Here is a 24,187-nt window from a genome sequence, read left to right on the forward strand (position 1 = left end):
GGTGCAGAGCGGAGGAGGCTGTTTTGGAGGTTGCCGCCGCTCCTGATGGATGTTTTGTGTGTGTTTGCCTCCGCTCCCGGGTTCTCTTTCATCTGAGGACGCATCTGGCTCGAGCTCTGTTAAACTATCTGCCTTCTGGTACCGTTCGTAGATAACAGAAAGAAACCTGAGCCCGAAAGGCAATTCCCCACCTTCTTCCACCTAACGTGACCTTCTCGGGCGCCTTTGAAGCTTTGCTGGTGCTCCGGCGATGATGGCAGTGGTGGGTTCCCTTGGGCTGTACTAAGAGCCTCTTGTTTTCTTTTCCCTTTTTTCTTAGAGGCATTTCATCTTTAAGGGCCGGCTGCTCTCGCTCACTTTTATACCCACCGAAGCCATCGAGAACCATGTTGTCTGGTGGGAGAAGTGCGTTTCTGTGCCTTGGAACGATCCTGAGCTTTTGGAGCTCCGTGAGTTGGATGCCTGTTGGAGGATGCCCGCATAAGTGTACGTGTATTGCTTCCAACGTGGATTGTCATGGACTGGGACTCAAAACTGTGCCGAGGGATATTCCCAGGAATGCGGAGAGACTGTAAGTAAAAACCGTTAAGGGCTTCTCGAGCACTTGTAGCAACACCTGGGACGAGTTTCCCAACACCTGCCTATCAGTGCAGAGCCCTCGGTAACAGGAGTTTCAGCAATCCAACACGGATTAATGTTTTCAGGAGGGAAGGGGAGGAGCTTTTCGGGGCTCGCAGCGCTCCTGCCGCTGTGCCTTTGTACAAACGATCGGGTTCAGAGTTTCTCGGGAACTTTTCAGCTGCCGTCTGATCGGGTTTTGCAGTGACTTGCTTGAAATGGAGTTCGGAGCTGTAGCTGGAGTGCTCCCGGCTGTAATCGCTGTCAGTGCAAACACCAATTTTATATGCAATTAGAAACCTGGATGTTTTCACCTGGCGGCTGGTAGCAGTTTCTCCTTACTTTCTCAGCATGGTGATTTCATCACCATGGAAAACCGGCTGCTTCCATAAACTAATTCAAACGGAGAAGTCACATTAAACAGCCTCTAATTTCTGTTTTAAACTGCTGCGGGGAAGCTGGGTATTCAATTTTTAATCTGCCTCAGGGTTTATGATAGCAACGTAACGCTGTGGGGAGCACGGAGAATAATGAATGTGTTCGTAGCAAATCCCCGGTATTGAAAGTTCTCGGGAGTTTTTTAGCTGACTGTTTTTCTACTCGCTCAGTGAGTTCCTAGGGAGAAAGCTGAAAGCAAAGTTGAGTTTTCTGATAGAGTTCTGGCACTCGCTCGGTGCAGGGGACGGCGTCTCTGACGTGCCTTAATGCATAGCAGATGGCACAGCTCAGAGAGTGCCCGGTGCGAGATAGGGACACGGCCGGGGGGGAAATGTTAGAGGGACACGTTCGTTGCAGGGGGGATGTTAAAGAGGTACGTCCAGGGAGGGGTGTTAAAAGGACACGGCCAGCGGTGATGTTAGAGGGGCACGTTCAGAGAGGGGTGTCAGAGGGACAAGTCCAGGGAGGGGGGTTAAAGGGACATGTCTAGGGACGGTTGTTAAACGGACACGTTCATTCCAGAGGGGCATGTTAAAGGGATGTGTCCGGGGGGGATGTTAGACGGACACGTTCATTAATGCTAGAGGGACGTGTCCAGGGAGGGATGTTAGAGGGACGCGTCCAGGGAGCGGTGTTAAAGGCACATGTCTATGGAGAGGGGTGTTAAAGGCACATGTCTATGGGGGGGAATGTTAAAGGGACATGTCCATGGGGGAGAATGTCAGAGGGACAGGTCCAGGGAGGGGTGTTAGAGGGACACGTCCCGGGGCGAATGTTAAAGGGACACACACGTTCGTTCCAGGGCGGAATGTTAAAGGGACACATCCAGGGGGGAATGTTAAAGGGCCATGTCTGTGGGGGAAGATGTTAAAGGGCCATGTCCATGGGGAATGTTAAAGGAACACATCCAGGGAGGGATGTTAGAGGGCCATGTCCATGGGGAATGTTATAGGGACACATCCAGGGAGGGATGTTAGAGGGCCATGTCCATGGGGAATGTTAAAGGGACACATCCAGGGAGGGATGTTAGAGGACCATGTCCATGGGGAATGTTAAAGGAACACATCCAGGGAGGGATGTTAGAGGGCCATGTCCATGGGGAATGTTAAAGGGACACATCCAGGGAGGGATGTTAAAGGACCAGGTCCCAGGCGATGTTAATCAGAGCCCCGGCCGGGCTCCGCTCCGGGGTGACCCCAGGAGAGCGCGCTGGGCTGTGCCTCCTGTGGGTTAGCCCTGACTTAAAATGTTTTTGAACTTGTAAGCAAATGCTGTAGATTGTATGGTCTGACTTCCTGTTTTATTTCCTTCTGGGTCATAGACTTGGGGAAACTTCAAATTCTCAGGCAGTTTTTCCTCCGAGGAAGAACGCTGGATGAGGTTACTAAGCAAACAAAGTTAGTGTGCAAAGAGCACTCCTAAAGGCTAAGTTCTGTCCCAGAATGAAATTTTATAGAATGCTTGGCTGTTTCTAAATGCATTTTATAGTGGTGAGAGCTCTTAAATGATAGCAATATGCAGCTTTCTTACTACACTATTCTACAACCTTTAATGTTTTGTGGCCATATCAGTCCTCCTTTTAACCTCAGCTGTGTGAGCAATAGCTTTCAGATGTCAGTGCTAGAGAAACCTTAACTTCTGTGCCTGAAACTGTGTCCTCTAAAATTGGTGGGTAGCAAGCTGGCATTTCAGAGCCAAAAACCCCCCGAATCTGGAACAACAAACCCCACAACAAGCCAGTACCAGGGGAGCATGCCAAGAATGTGTGATAACATGGGTGGTTTGTGTGCTTCACTGGTGAGGCGTGTGAATGGCTTAAAGAGTTAAAGGCTAGAATTAAACTTTTAAATTGCAGGTTAAAGTGATTCACAAGCACAAGGTTAGTTGGCCACCCGAGAACCATTTCATAAATGGTAATTTGTTGTAGCTGGAGTTTCAGGGGGGCTGAATTCGTGTTGTTACTGGGTTTCATTTGTGAGAACGAACATCACAGAGATGTGAACTTTCCTTGCCTGCTGCAGGAAGCTGAGCCAGAAGAAGAAGGCTCTTGGCCTTGGCAGGCTAAGTGTTAAAAAGAGTGAAGGAGAACACAATCATTGTCTTGGTCTTGTTCTTTTTGGTGTTATTTACAGATTTAAATTTTAGATTAATGGCTGCGAAAAGAACAATAGTAGCGATTTCACAATATTCAGTTTGAACATTTAACCTCAGAGATACCACCACTGATAAATATGAAATGTAGCTGTGTTGGTTGGTTTGTTTGGGGTTTTTTTTACATATATAAATAGTGTATTGTTGGATCATTCAGTGGCTGAAACCTTGTGGAAATAGGATACAGAAGGTCATGTGGTAACACTTTAATCTCTATTTTAAATACTGTTTTCAGTTTTCATTTCTGTCAGTCCATTGTGAGCCTTTCACTGTTTTTGCAGTGTTCACCAACATCTTCATTACAACTGTTTTAAAGCTTGTATCAGTTTCTTCAAATCTAGATTCCTACTAATTGCAGCAACTTTGTTTTTCTGATGTAAGCAGTGGAGAGAAAGACTCTGAGTGTAAGTTCTGCTCATAAATGAAACATCAGCCAGCCACAGGATATATCAGAATATCTCATTCTGCCCTGTGGTCCACAGCAACCTGTAACTATTTATGACATAACAGTGGGTTGATGTGTAATCTTCTTAGTAGTATGTTTAGCATGTAAATAAGACCAAATTGATTGTATCTGAAATCACAAAAATATTTTTAATCTCAGAGAAACGTTTGTGTTGGGAAAATAATTTTAACAAGTTTCTTGATGGCCACACACGGAGTGCCTTTTTAAACTGTTATGCTCTGGAAAGGCATTTATTTCTCTCTGCATTCTCCTGAGCTAAAAATTCCACATACCTGTTCAAGTCGGAAACTTTTTGCTTTAATTAGTAAAAGATCTAATGGCACCACTTAAAATATTTTGCCACCAAGCTTTTAGAGTTATGTTTGGACAAATGTTACAGATTGTTTGGGCTAATGGAGCCAAGTTAAATATTATTCAAATTTGTGTTAATATGAAACCCAGGAAAACTGAAAATATGACATTAAGGAAACAATGGGAAATATCTTTAGGGGGAAAAGAATTTCTTATTGAGAAGTTCTATTAAATGAACTATCTTTGATTACTGATTTTTCCTGAGAAATGAGATGCATGCTTGATTTCTTTTTTTTTCCCTGAGCACTTTGAAGGTCTGTAGGTTTGTACCTGTGATTTCTACCTTGAAGGAAATGCACAGATTAACAGTGATCTCAGAAACAGAGTTATAAAACAATCCCATACTTCTATTTTTAGTTTTTACACAGGCTGATCTCTAATAGTAACTTTGCAAATATAGCAAGTAGTGTTAGGTTTGTGCTGCAGTTTTTACCTTGTGATTACATTCTATGATAGTCTTCTAATTGTGTGGTTGAGATGGAAGCTTTGGCTCACCTCTCATGAAGAGCTAAAAGAAGGTGAAAACTGTCCTGCTGCACAGTGAAATTACTCACTATGGAGAAAATAAGTGCTGAAGCAAATCCTTGTCACTTCCAGGAGCAACTTCCAATTATGCTCATTCTGGAGAAGGAATGCTCAGGATAGGCATCATATTCCATATTTGCAATATTTCCTCATATTGCAGAGTGTGGTGCTCCACAGGGGTCCTTGAGCAGGATGGCAGAGCTGCCCTTGTGGTTGTTGTTAGTATTTACTGATCCCTCCCACACTTGTGAGCAGCTTAGCACCTCACCAAAAATAGAACTTGATTGATTTTTTTGTGTTTTGGAGGAAAAACTGGTAATTTATTAGACAACTTCTAGAGTGGACACAGTGATTCTTATCTTTTAGCTGGGCAACTGATAAGACGTTTGACCTAATAAAGAAAGAAAATTTAAGGATATGTAAACACATCCATGAGAATCCCAAATATTTTACCTTTCTGAAATGTTCCTTAGGATTGCTCCATCGACTCCCATAATCAGAGTTTTCTTAGCTGTGCTTTAGTTCTCAGATGTGATTATTTATATCATTTCCTTCAGTGGAATGCTTTCTATATATGTAGAATATCATACATGTGGCTCTTTATAACACTCAGTAATGCTGATAGCCAGGTTTAGTTTGAGATGATGCATAAATGCAGTGAGCAGATCAAAGGCTGACAGCTGAGTTGAATTTTTCAGCTCTGAAAGGAACCAGGGATACTGGGGAAGTGCTCAGAAGTCTTCTGGGTCAGTGTCTGCCTCCTGTTTGAATGTGAAGCATGAGCCTTTGTGAATCTCCTCCCATTCAAGCTTGGTTATCTCCCTGGCTGTTAGCAGCCCATTACATATGTATAAAAGCTTATTTGGGGAATTTAACCACGTTTGAGTTCTTGATGAGTTTGTTTGGTGGCTTAGGCTCTTGTTTAATTGATAGCTCTCCTGTGTTAGTCATTGCTTTGTTTTGCCTTTCATTTGAAGGATTCTTTACCTTGCTAAATTGATAAAGCTTGCAGGACTAATCTGTTCTGTGCTTTGGCTGAGCAGCTAAATTGAGTGTGTCCACATTTAGGTGCAATTTAGAAGCTTAGTCATCTGCTTACTCCTGAGTTTTCATGTGGTCTGGGGTTTCTGTTACACAAATATATTATTATGGTGGTTTTGGCCTAGGTGCATGGAGCTGCTGAAGTTGCACTGGCTTGTAATAAGTCTTCAACTTCCTCAATTCTGTCTCCAAATTAAATCTAAGCTCCTGTCTTGAATGCTTCCATATTCCTGCACAAGGAGATGTTAAACACATGCAAATATAATTATGTGACTCTTACACTGACATTCTGCTTTTCTAGAGTTCTTCCCACTGGGGATTACCACTCATTTGTTTGTAGTAATTGTCTCCAAAACCTTGCATGGAGCATTTCTCAGATATTTTTTTCCCTAGGTCATGTGTCAGTAAGTGGATGTACATGGCTTTAGCTTGGAAAACTTGCTCTTGGAAGGACTGATCCTGGGAAAACCCCACTGAATTCTCTGATTTTATGGGGACAAATCCCTTTCCTAGTGTAAGTCTGACTAGCAGTGCTCGAGTGGATGTTGGCACAAGCCTGGGTAGCATCAGTCTGCTGCTATTGAATTTGTGACATGGTTTTGAAGTGATGGGAGCAGGAAGGAGGATGGAATTAGCTGTTGTAAATTGGTAGCTGCAGAAGCAGGTAGTGGCCATTGTCACGTTGCCTGTATTTATTTGCACAAATTTGGATTAGATTTTGAGATGAAAGAGACCAGGCTACTTCCTGCAGGACTTTTTAATGAGCTTCTCTGAGACTATTTACTCCTATTCATATTCTTACTTTTGCAGCTGAGTATTGATTCATGCAAAGGAATTAGGCCAAAGAAAAATTGCCCCTCTGAAGAGCAGCTGTTGTCTTTTAGAAAGTCCTGAAATACAAATGATGAGTATTGTTTTTATATCCCTGGAATTTGTGCACTGTATGGGTTTGGAGAAGCATGTAGCCAAAAATACAGGTGCAGCTTACCTGTAGGGATGTGAGGACAATAAAAAAAGTAAATCCTGATACTCTTTTATTGGCACTGTAGTTGTATAAAACTCCTTGTGTTTTACACTGTCTTTTGACCTTTATAGTGAGAACCACCTGTCTATCTTTTGCCATGTCACTGCCAGGGTACAAACATCTCCAGTCATGTTTAAAACAAAAGTAGCTTGTCCTGCATGGACATTGATTGTATTTGTTGTATATTTGTTGTCTGTGTTTTCAAGAGTATTTAGGCTATTCCTCAACCTCCACAGAGCAGAGAAAAATGATTGTCTCACAGAAATCTCACAAGATGTTTGGGCATAATGATAATAAGGGAGAAGGACTTGGCTCTAGTGAGGATATTCAGTGAGTCATTTCAGTGATTGCATGTGAAGAAGTGAGTTTGTGGAATCAGGATGTGTTCCCTCCCAGGAGCTAACAGCCCAAATGATTTGAAGCTTCATTTTCCCAAACCCCTTGATAAAGTTTGTGTTGCTGGATTTCCCACAGTGTGGAGCACCTGTAGGAATCCGCATCTTGAGGTCCCACTGCTCTCTGAAGGGGCTTCTCTTTTCCTGTTGGGCTTGTTTTCCATCCTGCAGGACAAAACAGGCAGGAGGAGGAGGCACAGCGAGTTTCTAACTTCAGGTGAGGAAGGAAGATAAGGTTGGGGAGCAAAGCCAAACTTTGAACCTCAAAGGGCAAAGCTTTTCCAAGAAGAATGACGTTGGCAACACGATGGAGAAGGGCTGACTGCAAGGGACGTGGGGCAGAGGTTCCTTCAGGGCACTGTCAGTCTGTCCATCGTCTTACAGGGGTGTAGGTGGAGCAGTGGTGTACAGAAAATGCTATCATAGTTTTATATATGGTTTTACAATAGTTTTATTCCCTGTTTTCTTGTGAGGTCTGAGGGACAGGCTGGTGGAAATGTGCCTCCTGTCCTTGTTCCTTTCTGCTCTGGGGTCACAGGAAGCTTCCAGAAGTTCTCATTGATTCTTTATTCTCATTGCTTTAGCATGACACAATATGGATTTTGATCTAGCATTGCTCTGGTGGCTCCCATCCCTCTTATGTTCACCAACAATTTGCCAATATCAAAGCAATATCAATTCCACTTTTTTGTTTGTTGTGTAAGTCATATTTAGGATAAGAAAAGGATGGGTTCCAGTCATGTTTGGGTTGCAATATGACACAGGCTCTGTTTTCAGTATTTTTCAAGTCTTTTCTCCAGAGATCTGTAATGCTTTATTTCCAAGTCTGTTTTCAGTGTTTTCTAGTCAGACATAACATCATTTAAGGTCTTGAATGGATCTTGTCAATAGCAAGAACTGCTTCTTCCCCATTAGCAAATGGCCTTGTAAGCACCTGACAGTTTGTCTAATGGTATTAAACACATCAAAGATAGGGCAGCAGGTCTGTGCTCTGTACTCAGTAAATTTGAGATTGAGTTGAAGGCCATCTCCACAGAAAAGAGAATTTAAGAGGCTGATTCTTACCTCTGCCAGTTATTTTCAGCTTTTTTTTTCCCCCTGCAACTGAATCTGGTCTGTCAGTTGTCTCTGTCAGAATAAATTTTTGTATTTTGCTTTTACACCATCTGTTTGATGGCTGCAATATATGATTTTGATCTTATGATTGATAGATTTCTGGAGCTTTTAATTAGATTTTTACCTTTCTATTTGTGATCTACTTCTTTTTCTAAGACCCTAATTTTGTTTCTCAGGTAGAAATGAGACTGTAGCCATTGCTTCAAATCTCCTTTGCTGTCACTGCTGGAGGGAGCATTTACAGTGTGGTTAAAATGAGGTAGAAAACTCAGTTTTAAAGCTGGTCTTGTCTTGAATTTCCATTGATCAGCCTTCAAATCTATCTGAAATTTGCTTCTAAGTTGATTATGGAATTGATGTTCCCATCAGTTCACGTTTACCTGTTTTCCTCAACAGTTGCAGAAATGATTCTTAACTTCCTGTCAAAGGGACTCCTCAGGAGAGTCCTGTGGGGTGCTGTGCCTGCCTTTGCAGGCAGCTGAAATAAGAATAGAGGGATCAGCCTGGTGGAATTAGCACCAGGGTACTGACAGAGCTCTCAGACACCTGTAAATGCTGTTGGAATGGAGCAGCACTGAGGATTTTGGGACACATTGTCCCTGGTGGTGCCTCACTGCCTGCCCTGGTCAGTGTGGTTTGGGGCAGCAGTGCTGGATTTGGGAATTAATTGTAATTAATGTTATATTTAGGAATTAATTGTAATTAATGTTGTATTTAGGAATTAATTGGAACTAATGTTTTATTTGGGAATTAATTGGAATTAATGTTGTATTTAGGAATTAATTACCTCTCTTGTGTGGTGTGGGGACATTGTGCTGTGTCTGCATCCCTGCAGCCAGCCACAGCACAGGACACAGGAGCTGCCTGCAGTTTCTCAGGATGTTTTCTCTGCCCCTTTGCTTCTGCAGAGACACAGATTGGTGATTCTGTTTCAGCCAGGGCTCCTTGGCAGGGGAGGACAGGCTGCTCTGGGCGTCAATGATTTGGAGATCAGTAACCCATTTTTAACAGCCTGTCAACATGCCTGTAGAAAATGTGGGGAGGATGGTGCTGAACTCCATTTCTGATCGATTTATTCTTTTCTTCCTTCCATTCTGATGCTGCTTCTTGAGAGGAACAGTCCTTGTTAAAAAAAGCCCAAACAACAACACACAAAAAAACCCCAACAAAAAACCCCCCAAAAACCCAAACCAAAACAAACAAAAGAACCCCAAAACAAAACAAAAAAACTGAAAAAAACCCCAAACCCCCCAAAAATATATATTAAAAAAATCCTCAAACAAAAAAAACCCTCCAAAGCCAGCAGTTTGTTTTACAAAACTTAAAATTTACTGTAATTTTAATTTTATCAGATAAAAATCCAGAGTGCAAGTTAGGCTGTGTTGGATTGAGGACAGTGCCTGCTGTACTCACCAGTTCTGTTTCTTCCTTTTGCTCTTTTCTCTTTGCAGAAAATCCCTTGGGAAATCTTTGCACAGTGCTCAATGTGAAGGGATCTTGAGCTGTTGTAAGGGTGCTCCTAGGCACGATAACAGAAATGGTAATAAATTTCATATTAGAGCAGCTGAGGTTCTGATCTCCAAAATCACAGCACAATCAAATGCAGCTTTTAATGTGTGTCTCCAAACTTTATTTCAAGAGCTGGACTCTGTCAAGGTTGGCTATTTCACTGTAGGGAGAGAGGTACAGAACAGAGGGGAGGAGTGTGGAAATCAACTTGCTTTTGAAATGTGTCAAAAGATAAGTATTTTACTATTAGGAAGATAACATTTTGATAGCAGAAGCAAGGTGTATGCAAATATTTAGGGGACTATTCCTGAATCCTTGGGCTTTTTTTTTTCTCTTGGTCTTTTTTCCTTTTCTCCTGTGGCAGGTAAGAATGTGATAATTAATTAACTGGTGCAGAATACAAGTGTTAATAGACTGTGAGCCATTTCTGGTGTACCTAATAAATAATCCAGAAAGTTCCAAAGGATGCTGTGAGTTGTGAGCCTTCCTCACTTTGTCAGCTCAGAGTAAAACCAAACACTTTAAGGCAGTTTAGCAAAACTGTCCTATTGAATTGTCATCTCTGACATTTTCTCTGGGTGTGCACTGGGCAATATTGAGCACTTCTTCAAATATTTTAGCAGCTTTTTAAGTTGAAGTGATACTTGGTTGTCTGTCTGCCTAAGAGGGCTTTGGGTGTTAGCATTCAATGCAGTGCCATGTGTTACAAGATGCCAGACTAATGAAAAAATGTGACTTTACTTGGAAAATAATTCCAAGTCGAATAATTTGTCCCAAAATAGAAAATATTCCAATTCCTAACTTCAGTTTTTCTTTAAAGATTACAAAAGGCTTATCCAATGATGGAAGACTCTTCCTTTGAATGTTATATTGTGTTCTTGGGATGTGCTGTCTTATCCAAGGTGAAAGAACAAAGAAATCCTGCATTGTTACCCATTCCCTATGTAAGAATATAATTTTATTTTACATTAATGATTTTTTCTGCTCTCCCAATAAGGAAACAGCAGTTTGCCCATTCTCTCTGGTTTAGGACAGAGTGTGTAGCATAAAAAGTTCACGTAGCAGATGTGACCAGAGGACATCCAGCCCATTAAAGTAATCCTGCAAATGTATGTTCTGTTTGTCCACAGCTATGGAGACAGCAATGTTTAATTAAAGCAGTTGTGTTGTTTAAATACGACTCTGAGAAATTCCAGCAAGGAGAAGATGAGTCCAGTTTGTGTCTTGTGCCTTCCTGTTTGTCCTGGAGCACGTTTTGCCTGGACTTTAGTGGGAACTTAATTTATGGATTTTCTCCAGTTTTGTCTGTGTGATGGTTTTGTTTAGACTGGGGAGGCATTATATTAGGAAGGTTTTTTTTGAAATGCTGATTTTGGCAAAAACCTGGATGAAACACCTTTCTCTGGGGAGGGCAGCAGTGGTTGCAGCATCACTGAGCAATGTGGGAGCCTCTGGGTCACAAACTCGTGTGAAATTGTTGTAGAGTGGTGAGAAGAGGCCCTGGCAGCCTCATGCTCTTGAAGTGGTAGAGCTGGTTGGAGGTGGGGTTTGGAGAACACAGCTGGGCACAAGAGAGCTCACTGTGAGGCAATGGTGCATTGCTGAAATGCCTAGGTAAATGCAGCAGGGAGGTGTGCTGGAGACCAGAAAAAAAGAGGTGGAAAAAAAAATGATGGAAGGGAAATTCTTGAGTAAAGAGAGCTTGTTTTCCAGAAGTGGAAATAGATACTGAGAAATAAGGCCCTGAGGGAAAGGCTGGCTCTTCAGAGAGATGAAAACACACATCTGGATATAAATTTCTCAGATAAGAATGTGAAAGTGTAGGAAACAGCCCAATGATCCTTTGGAGCTTTGAGTTTTAATAGATAACATGTGAAAAGGCAGCAGAAGATAAGGAGCAATCAGAAGGGTTTTATGGATTTTTGGGGGTTTGTTTGGCATCGGGTTTGGTTTTATGTTCATTTTTTCCCCTCTGGAAAGTTTTTTAGGTAATTGCTTATGAAGTTTTTTAGAAGATGAAAATGAATTGTTCCCAGTTAATCCCAGTTAATGTTAACTTCATTTTATAGAATAGATAATTTCCAAGCTGGTTCTTCCATAGCCCTCATGTATGCAGCAGGGTCACTACAAAGTGGTTTTATAAGCACAAGGAGTTTCAGTCACTTGAAACATCAGATTTCTGTGCAAAGGCTTTAGGAAAACTTGAGTTTTGTGTTCATTTAGCAAACACTGTGAAATCAATTCAGCTTTACTGCAGCAAGTAAAAAACCAAAAGCAGGATGAGGATGGGGGACAAGGAAGGTGGGAATCCACTCAAGAGTGAAGAAAATTGCTTGTAAATTGGTTGCAACATCTGGTTGCTAACATCAAGTCAATACAACCCTTCCTTCAAAATTCATTTTACATATTAAAACTGTCCTACACATTTTATTGCAACATTTTGGCTTCCTCTGCTCCTCAGTGGCCTCTGCAGACATGTTACACTCAGTGTGCTGGTGCTAGGAGTGAATAGAGTTGGTGAAACTGCATGCTTTTTACATTAAAAAACCCAAAGCCCTGAACAGCAACAAAGAGAAAAACCCCAAACATAAACAGAGATCTCTCTTACCTTTCCAGGAAAAGATCTGGGAAGGGTTTCTAGTCTGTGCATGTCTGAAAGTGAGCAGGGTGATGAAATCAAGGCTTGATTTTCATGCCAGGCTTCACTAAAATAATTTGTTTGTTCGTGGGATGTCTTTCCAAGTCATCAAGGATTTACAGCAGTGAGGAGCAGGTGTGAAATATTGCAAGTCTGAAATATCAGGTTGTCTGCATTAGTGCAGAGCACCCAGACACTGCAGTTTCTTCACTGGGATCTATTCAGTCACACACCACACTGAAATGAAACACAAAATTAAAGCAAAGTGTGCTTTGCTGAAGTTTGCAGCAATGCTTTTTGTCCAGATGAGTCCAGAAGTGTCAAACACTGAAGCACATCTCTGTTGATATCCTGGTGAGGTTGTCCATGTGGTGGCTGAGTGAAAACATGGCCCAGAGAATGCTTGACCTGGTCTGATTTCTGCCTGAGCTTTGGAGCAGCCCTGGGCTGGGCTGGCCACCTGAAATCCCTGTAACCAGCTGGTCCTGACGGACATGGGAGAAGAGCTGCAGCTGGAGGAGTTAAGTAGGAATGGCTGAACAACATCAAGAATTGAAAAGGAGTAAAGAAGTGACCTTTTGTGTGTGCAGTTGTTAACCTTGGGGGTTTAATTTTTAGTATAAATTAAAATGATGCTTGAGCTAATCTGACACAGAACTGTACGTGCTGCTCTTTATGATGTGCACATCCTGCCTTCATATTAAACCATGTTTCTGTAGCAGCTGTATTTTAAAGCATTTCCTTTTTTTATGCTTCATATTTAAAGTTTTCTGCCATTCCCTGAACTCACCCTGAAACAAAAGAGAACAAATACTTGTTTTACCTTTTCCTTTGCAGAAAATGTAGAATCATGCAATCACTGAGGTTGGAAGGGACTTCATGAGGTCTCCTGCTTCAGGCTCTGCTCAAAGCAGAACATGGAATTAAGACAGAAAATGTCTGTTTGGGTCTTGAAAAGCAGAAATTGCCTCCTGTAGTATTTTCAGTGACTTTTCCAGTGCCAAACTGAGGCTGCTGCTGAGCAGCCTGCCCTTTGCCATTTTGTGCTTTTTAACCTTTCCAAGGCAGAGGTGTGGGAGGTGTCAGGGTGAGGCTGGGCTCTACCAGCCTCTGCCCCAGCAGCTGTGTCCTGTCTTCCTGCAGGCTTGGTCAGGAGCTCTCAAGGGATGTTTGACCTGATCCTCTGCCCCTCCTGGCTGTTCCTCTCCCCTTGGACACCAGGACATGGGAGGCTGTGCTGGTGAAGGCTCTGAGCACCTCAGTCTGTCACTGAAACATCACATCTTGTTAATTTATATTATTTTAGTTGAGGTGTTAGGCCAGGGGTTGGACTCAATGATCTTGAAGGTCTCTTCCAACCCAGTCATTCTGTGAATTATTTTATAGCCGATGCGCTGCTGGGAGCTTTCTTGGTGACCCTTGAGCTCCAGATGAGCTCTGACTTTGCCCAGACCATCACGGGAGGTTTGGGCAGTGCTCCTGCACCCCTGGGTGCTGTTTGTCCTCTCGCTCCTGTGCTGGGGCTCCATCTCCAGGTGCCTCTTCAGCCCAGGTGTGCCCTGGCACTCGAGGAAGTGCCAGGACAGCCTCACCCCTCTCATTCTTCCTGCAGTGTCCCTGACTTCCAGCAGGGCACAGGTGACTCTGCCAGAGCAGATCTGGAGCACATCAAGAGCAAGTTCAGACTCTGGGGACAGAGGTGAAGGACACAGGAGTGTAAAATGCACTGTTAAACATTATTCTGTCAGCATAACCATTCCTTTATGTGGTTATTGAAACCTGTACACCCTAATTATTAGACAGGAATTCCTGCAGGCTGAGACAAACATGTATTTCCTTGGAAGAAGCAGAATACTTGAATTACTCAATCCATTATGCTGCTTTCTGTGGGCCTTGGTGTGACTTCCACTGCAGTCTGCTGTAGGGAATTCAGCCTGGAATTCAATTGCACAAGTTGCAAAAAGTGAAGGGTTTTTTTTCTCCTGGATATTTCTTAACATTTGTAGTTTGCCAAATATTTTTTTTCTTATTTTCATAAGGATGAGGGCAGAAGTGTGTTGTCTGCAAGCAGTTCCAGATCATTTGGACACTTAATGTGTGTTATTAACCAAGCACTGCTGCAATGGGTTTAAGAATGGACAGCTTATTCACAAAATTAGGGCACTTAACCTCGAAGGTCCATTTTTCTCATTGTTCAGACAGAAAGAAAACAGTCTGACTCATACCTGAAAGCCTTCTCTAATCAGAACAGAGCATCTAACCTTTTTTGAATTAAAAGCTGTGGTGTAGGTGCGTTACAAAACTATGATGGACTGCTGCATGGGATTTGCACACTCCAACTATTGTGTGGCTGTTTAATTGCTATTTAAATTTTCCCAAGGACTGAAACTATCCAGGGTCACACACGTGGTATCCAACCACTACAGCAGAAATTCAGAAATGTTGAATAGTGAGTTGATTGTTACTCTTGTACAAGGTGTCCACATTGCTGGATCGCAGTGTTGCTGTGTGGATCTGTGCAGCTCCTGTTGCTGAAACCGTGCAGAATGGTTGGAAAGCACTGGTGGTTGTAGCAGGGCTTGTTTTTTTCTCTCTTAGTGTTTCTCCAGCTGTGCCTTGTTCTCACTGCAGATCAGGGAAGGGGGTCTGTAGTCTCCAAGCTGCTGGTTATAGTTTGCAGTAGGATCTCCCCTCAACCTCTCTTTAATTTAATTCAACAAACCCAGGTGTCTCAGCCTCTGTTCAGATATCACCAGACAGCTCCTGAGAGTCTCTTTCCTGTCCTGAGAGCCTGCACTGACCCAGGATTTTAGATGGGGCTGTCAAAAAACCCACAGGGCAAGACAGCAGTGGATTATTCCGAATTCTCAACCCCTCAGTCTGTGGTTGAGGTGGCCTTTGCTGCTCCAAGGGCCCCTGCTGGAGTTTTGGGGCACAGTGGGGCTCCAGGAGACTTTGCTGCAAAGCATCTTCCTGCTCATGCCCTGCCCCACCTGGGCTTGTTCCATGGGGTTTATTCCCTCTCAGGTGGAGGGCTTTGAATATTTTTCTTCTATTGAACTAAATGATGTGAAAGGTTCAGAAAGTGCCAGTCTTTCTGGAGCTCAGTAGAAATAAAAATAAATTCTCATGCTCCTTTGCAAAGTCAGCTGATTAGAAGAAAAAAATAACAAGTCTTATGGAGATGAAATGTACTGTTTTTTAAAAAACGGAATTACCTCCCTCAGCTGAATATGATTTTGAAGTTTTTGTCTTTCCGTAGAAGTGATGTTCATACTTGCCCATGTGATTTGGAAACTAGTGGAATTTGTGTATTTCATAAAACCCAGTCCCAGGAATTCATTTCCTGCATTGCAAAACTGGAGATGAAAATATGTTCAATCTGAAGATATGCAGATTGTGCTGCCAGAGGGCTTCAGGATAGTGTTATAATTGAGTAATTTATCACAGCAACTTTGAAGTTCTTGGATTGAAGGCAAAAGAGAGAATTGCCAAGTGCTTTCTGTTGGGAATTATGGTCATTTCAGGTTAAGAGGCTGGTGGCAGTTCATACCCATTAAAGAAAATTAGCTACACAGCAGAAATCATGGAAAATGGTTAAAATAATAAAACAGACACTGGATGTGTGAAGACTGGAAAGGGCAGCCAGAATCTGCTGTGTGGGTACATTCACACATGGGAGTGCATTTTTGTCCCTTTCCTGGTCCTGGTTTTAGCATGTTCCCAAACCAAGAACTCCTAAAAGGAGAGGCTTTACTGAACCTCCAGCTTTGCCTCCAGCTTTTAGCTTTCCTAAAAATCAAGAAGGTTTCCCTCATAGCTTTAAGTTTCTGGAGTGCAAGAGATAGCCAGGTCAAGGGTGAAAAAAGCATCGCTGTGGAAAATGCAGGTTTGTTCAGCTCAGGTGCTGTTCCCTGGGGTGGTGACTGGGGATGGGGAACAGAAAGCACAGAAAAACTTGCAGGGGATGACTCAGCTGCCACTCAGCAGGCTTTGGGCTGACCAAGTCCTTTAGCAGTGCAGTGGCACAGAAAAAACCTTTTTTTCTCAGGAGTGAGGGCTGCTTCAGTTCCTTGGTGGAATTGGGCTAATGAAAAACATCAGCAACTCCCTAGATCCAGGAATCTGGATTAATTCATTATCACTTGGGTTTTGGCTCCCGTGTTTTCAATGTTGATTTGCCATTTAAAATAAACCGTTTGGAATGTGGTACAGATTAATCCTAGCAGAGGATGTGTGCTGTCACTTCAAAACAGGTGCTCTTAAGTTTCTTGGGAAATTATTTTTCTTCTCTTTTTCATGAACATTTGGAAGTTGCATGAATTGTGTCCCAGGTGAGGTTTGTTTTGATGGGAATTCTAGATGGTGTGTTGGATCCTGACCTGTTTTTAGGGAGAACAAGAGGGGTTTTTATTAATTCCTAACTTTGTTCTGTGACACACAAATTTTATGCATTCCTTCTTGGAAAATACAAAAAATGAGGTGAAGAGAAATTCATCTTCCCTGTAGATTGTGGGGTGTTGGTTGAATCAAGATTCCTTTCAGAATGTTGGGTTCTGGGCTGATTTGTTTGTCCCTGCTTTGAACTGGTGTGTGGTAACCACTTTGAAAATGTAGCAGGAACAGAAACTCAACTTTGTGTTTGAGGTTCTGAGACTAGAAATGAATATTTACCGTACTTAGGAAGCAGCTGGGCAGGAAAGAATCCTAGAGCTGTTTAACTTGGGTAAGAGCTGTTTTTTTGAAGTGCATGGCAGTTCATTTTTCCTTAAATACAGTTTCCCTACTGCTGTTATTGAATTTCTTATTGATGTAAATGAAGAAATATCTGACGACTTCAATTAAGCCTGGTGCTCCTTCTCCTTAGATGGGAGGTTATTTTTGTTTTCCATGGGTTTTCATTTTCTCTAATGTTGTCTTAGGTTAAAGACAAATAATATTAATTAGACAATAAATATTTTTCAAAATATTGCCCATCTTGGACTTGTATTTGTCACTGGAATGCAAAATCAGCTACTGCCATGAAATTATTTGGCCTCAAGGATCTTCAGTTTTGTTGTTAGGAATGTCACTGTTTGCCAGATGGGCACCTGAGAATTCTCTGAAATAGAAGCAAATTTATTATTCTTGAGCACTTATTGATAATAAATGGCTTGAACCAAATGCAACAACTGTGTTCCTTCTAGAAAGGGAACTAAATTTAGGCAATTAATTTTCTGGCCCAAAGGTAACAGCATTAGGCCTGAAGTCTGGTAGATTTTCAGATCAGAAAAATATAAAGGAAAAAAAGTTGTTGTGTTTTGTTTTGGTTTTTTTTTTAACACAGAATAGAGCCAATTCTTAAAGCAAGCACAGCATCTGCAGTAAGAACATCAGAATGAGTGTGTTTTGTGTGCCCATGAGCTTGTGCCCATGTATCAGAGGCTGCAGAACCAAACCATTGCAGAGCTGTAGAGAGAGAACTGTTTTGTGCTTTAGGAAGAGTCTTCAGTTTGGCTTCTCTGTGCCTGAAGAAGAACAACTGGGCAACCAGAGCTCTGAAATGAGCAGCTGATTACAGGACCCCAAACCCATAATCTTGAAGATGTTGAGGAATTAAGTTAGGGATTGACCTGGGTATGTTTAAGATTCACAGCTATGATAAGGGCCCTTAATTATCCAGATTATCTTGGATATTATAATAGAGAGAGGGTTCAGATGGTAGCAGAATAACCTCTGACTACAACAGGAACTTGCTACAATCTTGTAGTGTTGCTTTGAATTTTTGCATCCTTGTATGTGAAAGGATTTGAACGTTGTATAAGGTATTTTATTTATATATATCTTCTGAATTATTGAGCTGAAGATTGTGCAAGACTTCAGCATCTGATTGCTGTTGTTATTGGCTCTTCTGTAAGAGCTGCTCTGCTCACTGTGGGGGTGATGGGGTGTCAGATCAGCCCTGACTTTGTGCACCAGGGAGGGGAGGGAGGCTCCAGGCTGTCCGGGATGAGAGGCTGCGACTGCCAAGGCTGGAGAGCCTGGAAGGCAGAGGCACAAAGTGTGAAGAGACAAGTGGATTTACTTCTCCAGGCATGAACTTCATCCAGCCCAAGGAAGAGGGTGGGGGCTGAGACAGCATCCGGATGTTTTGGAAGAGTTGAGTGGCTGAACAGGATAATTATCAACTGAAATTTAAGTGATGTAGCAGAGGAAATCTGTGCACTCCTGGGAATGCTGGTGCTTTAAGACATTGAAAAGTCTGTCTTAAATTCACTTGATTGTCTTTAGAGAAGAATGAAAGATGAAGCAATTCAGAGGAATTATTGCAATGAAGCAGGATCTGCTCCAGTTGCTCCAAGCATCCCTGTTTGTAATAAGTGTGTATGTTGTGTGACTCAGTCTTCAGCATCTACAAAATATGTGTTGAATTAAATTGTTATTAGAACATAGCAGGACATGTTTATGAGTAAAGCTCCCTTAATAGCTCATCTGAACTCACTTTCATGATGTCTTGTACCATTCTAGTCCAATTCATGTTTCTAGTCTCACTGAAATAATTCCTTCCACGTCTGTTTTCTTAAAGCTCCCACTGTAGCTGCACTGTTCCTAGCATGCTTTATCCTACAAATTATGCTAAAATAAATTAATAAATTCACAAGGCAGACCTAATGTCAAGAGCTGTACCAAAGCTGGTATAGATGTCATTTCTGATTACTTTTTAATGGAGTGATAATCAGCTTTGCTGCTGACACTCCAGAAGAGACCTGTATTCCTTAATGGAGTTTTCTCAGATGTTTTTAATTGATTAGACTATCTTATTTGAATGTGAAATGACCAAGAGTAGTAGCTGGTGCTGTGGGAGAGATATATATGTTGAGTAGGATTCAAGATCAACTTGGCCCCACATACTACCCAAAATGCAGGAATTCTGCATAATAAGAATATTATGTAGAATTATTTCATCTGGACATAGATACGTGTTGAAGTGAAATATAAATAAATTTGCCTGCATGGTATTATTTCCCTCATATCTTAGACCCAGATGATTTGTTTTCCAAGAAATCTGTTTGGTTCCAAGAGTTCTTTTGAGCACTGATGTGTTTGAAAGCCAACCAAGATTACATGTTAAGGTTTAGCTCTTTGTAGTTGAAACCCACTAGTGAGCCCATAATCAGCTGCCAAACTTTATAAAGGAAACATAAAATATTATGTTGCCCACAAATACCAGCTGTAAACCACTAATGTCTGCATTAGTTCAGTAACTTCAGAGTCACAAAGTTTAATTGACTAATGGGGTAACCTGTGGCAATCTGCTGCTTTGCAGCAGTGTTAGACCTACTGTGAACAGGAGGAGGAAATTTTACATAGTTCATCACAGCTTCAGTCTGTTTTTCTTCAAATGGCAGATAAGCCTTGAGGCAGAGCACACTGGAAAAAGCAAATGTTCAGAAGGTAAACACTGTTTTTTAAAACAGACAGAGGCTGCAGTTATGGTTTGAGCAGAGTGAACTTCATGAGGAATGTTTCTCTTAAGGTTAGGGCATGGTGCAAGTAATTGGAATAACAGAAATGGAAACCTTTCACTTAGACACTAAACTCTGTAAGTGATTAATAGGATGATTGATATTGTGTATACAGGATAGGCTGTGCCAATCTGCAGGAGCAGAGGAAAAAGTGATCTCGAGATATGTGGTGATCAAAGAATGCTGAAGTCTTTCAGAACAGAGAGCTGCAGATTTCCCCAGGGGAAGAATGCTGAGTGTTCCCAGGGAATCGTGCTCGTGTGTGGGACTGCTGTCTGAGACTGGGTGTGGTGGAGAGGTTGCTGTGTGCATGGCAGGAGTGGTGGTTCTGCATGCATTGAAGCCAAGCAAAGCTGTGCTGGGATCAAGTCTTACCAAAATACACAAAAAACAGGGCCATGGACACTGTGTTGCTCCATGTCCCTTGGCTGGCTCTTCTCTGCCTTGGGGGATTCCAACCAGCTTAATGCTGTGTTTTGCTAGAGCTTCTCTGAGATAAAGGGAAGCTTGTGATGGAATGCCATGAAAAGCAGATGGGGAACAACGTGCAAGTCAAACACCAGCTATTTACTCGCTGCTTACTCCAGGTGTAATTCTTTCCGATGATTCTTGCAATCAGCTCACTGGCTCACCAGTGAGTAGTTAATGATGCGCCAGGGTAGAAGAACTGAACTCGGAACAGAAGAGGAAATTAGGCTGGAAAATCTGAATTATGTAGGCAGTGATTCAAAGGTATTCTTGGGGAAAAGCATGAGTCAACTGAGAGGACAAAGACAAATGGAAGAGGATGGCTGATAGAGACAGTGAAAGTGCCCTGTGCAGGCTTGGTGGTTTCTTTTCTTCAGTGAACCTTTTAAAATACAGCTGATAAAAGTCAGGTAGGGGTACAGGCTGTCTTGTTCATACAGCTGAAACATAGGGACCTTTTTCCCCTCATTTCCTTATCTTTATCCTTACTTTCCATCTGTGCTTTCCCGACAGGAGAATGTTTCTTGAATTATAGAAATGTCTCGTGCTAAGATGCATGAACTAAGGCTTATAGTTTGTGAAATCTGTTTATAATCCATTTTATGACTTAAGGATTTTATTAGTATTATTTTGATGTCTGTCAATAACCATTAAAAGTAGATTCCAATATTCTTAAACACTTATTTCTGTGCTCTAGTGCATTACATACTGCTCCAATCCAGTTAAGGTCTTGCTTGTGTGTTAGACTCATAGAAAGACTGATGTCAAATGTTCGAAAAAGTTATGCCAAAAATATTATACATTTTGTGTCTACATGCCATATTTTTGATGGCATGAAGACCAGAAAGGAAGAGCAGCTGTTTGTCTTGTCTGTGTTGGATAGCACTAGGTCAGGGAGAACGGTGTGGACAGGACTGAAAACCATGAAATATCTACAGCCAAGTAACAGGACGTGCTCAGCTGGCAGAACTTCGGGGCTTCTTGGCAAAGGCAGGTCTAGAGGGGAGGAAATGGCAAACACAATGTCCTGTGGCACCAGGGAGTGTTCCAGTCAGCTGGGTAGGAGCACACAAGGAGTCACTGAACTTAGCTGTCCTCTTTTCAGGCTCTGTGTGGCCAAAGCTTCTGCAGCAGGTTGGACTCACTTGGGTTTAGAATATAATAATTTTGGGGCCCTGTACACTTGTTTCAGCTGTTTTGTACTAATTGGGTCTTGGGTATGCACTGCCTCTTCCAGAATTATAGTCTGAGGGGGAAAGAAGCATATAGTGAGCACTTACACTAGAACTAAGAATGGGAGAAACCCATTTTTAGGGGAAATTTCATCTGTGAGAACAACTTAGAGGAGGAGGAAGCAAAATGCATTGGGATTGATGACTTGTTATTTGAGATTTTGATGCTTTTAATGTTTGTTTGTACAGTTTGAGCAGATGATGGATGCTCCAGTGATGCAGATACTTTGTGCTAATGGAGTTTTGGGTGTCAGTTATGATATCTGAATGCTGCTTTCTTTTTCCTCTGCAGGGATCTAGAAAAAAATAACATCACAAGAATCACAAAGACAGACTTCACGGGGCTGAAGAATCTTCGTGTCTTGTGAGTATAACACAAAACTTGTCTGGTTTCTGTGAGACTATTTTAGGGTGCTACTGCTTAGAATTTCCTTAATTCCAGGGATCAAATTCCAGTAATTTTGGCACATTATTCAGTTGCTGGTATTCTTTTAAACCAGGCAACCTGAACAGTTTATCATGTGAAACAGTAAATTTTAGCTCTATACTGAAGTGACTGTAGTTTCAGAGCTATTCAGTTGTTGCTTACTAGCTTTGAATAAGTCACGTGCTAAAGATTTTGGTCTGCTTTGCAATCACTCATGCAGAAATCACTTCTATTGAGACACTAGCAAACAGGACTTTCAGATTTTGGCCACTGTGAGGTACAGTCCCATTAACAGCATTTTGCATAGCATTGAGCAGAAGTTGATCAAGAATAGCTGTAGAGCTTGAACACAACAAGACTGGTGAGGTTTTTTGGTCCAGTATACAGTCATAAATACAAGGATTTCAGCTGGTGTTGTCTCATGACAGCGCCTCAGTATCTGTCTCAGTATCTCAGCCAAGAGCTTAACCTGCAGATCGTCTTTGAGCATCAGACTTTGTCATTCCTGGGTTCCTGTTTTCTCTACGTGAACCTCAAACAGCACTACTGACTTAGTGAGGAAAAGTTTTCCTCTGAGTATCTTCTTAAACAAACCCCTAAAGCTGCAACTGTTGAACTGTTACAGTTCTTTAGTGATAATTAAAGTAATATTTAAGTCCTGCTAAGGAAGAGGCGAGACTTTGCTCCTGCTACCTTAACACTTATGAACCAGTTGTCATATACTAAGGAAACACCTCAAATCTATGGGAAGACTTCTTGTTCTTGTGGTATTTCTCTCATCTTTAGCAGAGGAGTTGTTTAGATTTCCCTGGCTCCCATCCCAGCTGTCAATGCCATTTTGAGAGTCTATTAAAATACATGTTCTATACTATATTAATGCCAATAGTTGTTTCAGTTTGGTTGGGTTTTCATAGTGTCAGACATTGCTTAATGCTGCTGCAGTCTTTTATGCCTTCAGGAGTAACCAAAATGTACAATTGCAGTCTTTGGTGCTTTTCTGGAGCTTTTGTCCTGTGTTCATTCCAGGTCTATGTAATTAATTTGCTCAGACTTTGAGTAGTGTGGTGTCTGCCACAGAAATAATTGGAATAAAACATCCTTCATATTTTTCTTAACTTTTCTTTGGTTTCTCATATGGTCTCTTCATAATTTGGATACTAAACCCCTATTTTCCTTTTTTCCCTCCCTGCCCTGTTTGCTGGGGGGTACAGTAGCAATACAGAAATCTGCAGCCTGTCCCAGTGCTCCTAGAAAGGCAGCGTAATTCTGTTTGCACACACCAGAATAAGGGCTAGGAGCAAAGTCACCTGGAAACTCATAGCCCTGTACAGCAGAAAAAAAATCCTCCAGTCTCAAGCAAACACCACACATTCAAAATGGATGAAAGGAGAAAACCTTCAGTTTTCAGTCAGTTTTTTCAATTATGGCACACAAATATCCTAGAAAGATGAGAAATGTCCCAGGGATGTAAGCACCAGCCTCCAGACCAGCACCTTTCTGAGCAAAATGTGGTTACAGAGGTTTAGGAACAAAAATATTTACCAAATGTGGAGGTCAGGCGGAAAATTTGGAATCAATTTCCTGTTAGTGACCAAGAGAAACAGTGCTCCTCCACCCTGATTATTTTAATAATCTCCAATTAAAACTGGTATTGATACTTAGGTGAGAAGGATTTTGATAATGTTTGAAGAGAAGTGGGGATGCTTTTTTATTTTGTTAAAATCAACTGGTATTTCTGGAATTGCAGACACTTGGAAGAAAATCAGATCAGTGTGATAGAACGTGGAGCTTTTCAGGACCTGAAACAACTTGAAAGGCTGTAAGTATCTGTATTTATACCTATGGAAAAGCTGCACATTTCTACCTCATTCTTAATGGTCATCCATAATATATAATGATAATAAAATTAACTTTCTTTAAGAAAGAGAGAGATGAGCACCACCCTAAATTAAAATATGCTCTTAAAGACAGCTGAATTTACATTACATGGTAGCTAATACTTGAAATTAAATGTAGAGTGACTGCCAAGAAAATAGAACTGGAAGTGAAACCAGAGGCTCAATAACATTACCAGAAGGACATTATCTGGGCAAGTCTTAAAATTGGTCTGTGGGGGAGGGATTTTTTTTTTAATAATAATTTCATATAATTGTATATTTTTGTATTTTATATGTCTATGCTGATGGAAATTTAAATTTTCTCATTTGACAACCACTGTATTTCTAAAACTGCCTTTATATTTAGTTTTCTGATTTGCTTCATTTCCTCTGAAGTAGCATAATG

General features: G+C 41.6%; 1 protein-coding gene across 3 annotated transcripts in view; it reads left to right on the forward strand.

The window, feature by feature from the left end:
• Window positions 1–11: 11 nt before the first annotated feature.
• SLIT3 (slit guidance ligand 3) overlaps window positions 12–24,187 on the forward strand; it is a 483,855-nt gene continuing 459,679 nt past the window's right edge. Inside the window, exons 1-4 of one of the 3 annotated variants that reach the window (XM_031060567.1) lie at window positions 33–138; window positions 320–571; window positions 21,770–21,841; window positions 23,652–23,723. In XM_031060567.1, coding sequence (XP_030916427.1) covers window positions 387–571; window positions 21,770–21,841; window positions 23,652–23,723 — 329 coding nt within the window. In that variant the 5' untranslated portion in view covers window positions 33–138; window positions 320–386. Of the gene's footprint in view, window positions 572–21,769; window positions 21,842–23,651; window positions 23,724–24,187 lie in introns of all 3 variants that reach the window. The other 2 variants (XM_031060566.1, XM_031060568.1) reach the window with 2 other exon arrangements.

The sequence above is a fragment of the Geospiza fortis genome, unplaced genomic scaffold (assembly GCF_000277835.1).
Source record: "Geospiza fortis unplaced genomic scaffold, GeoFor_1.0 scaffold413, whole genome shotgun sequence".
Taxonomy (NCBI): domain Eukaryota; kingdom Metazoa; phylum Chordata; class Aves; order Passeriformes; family Thraupidae; genus Geospiza; species Geospiza fortis.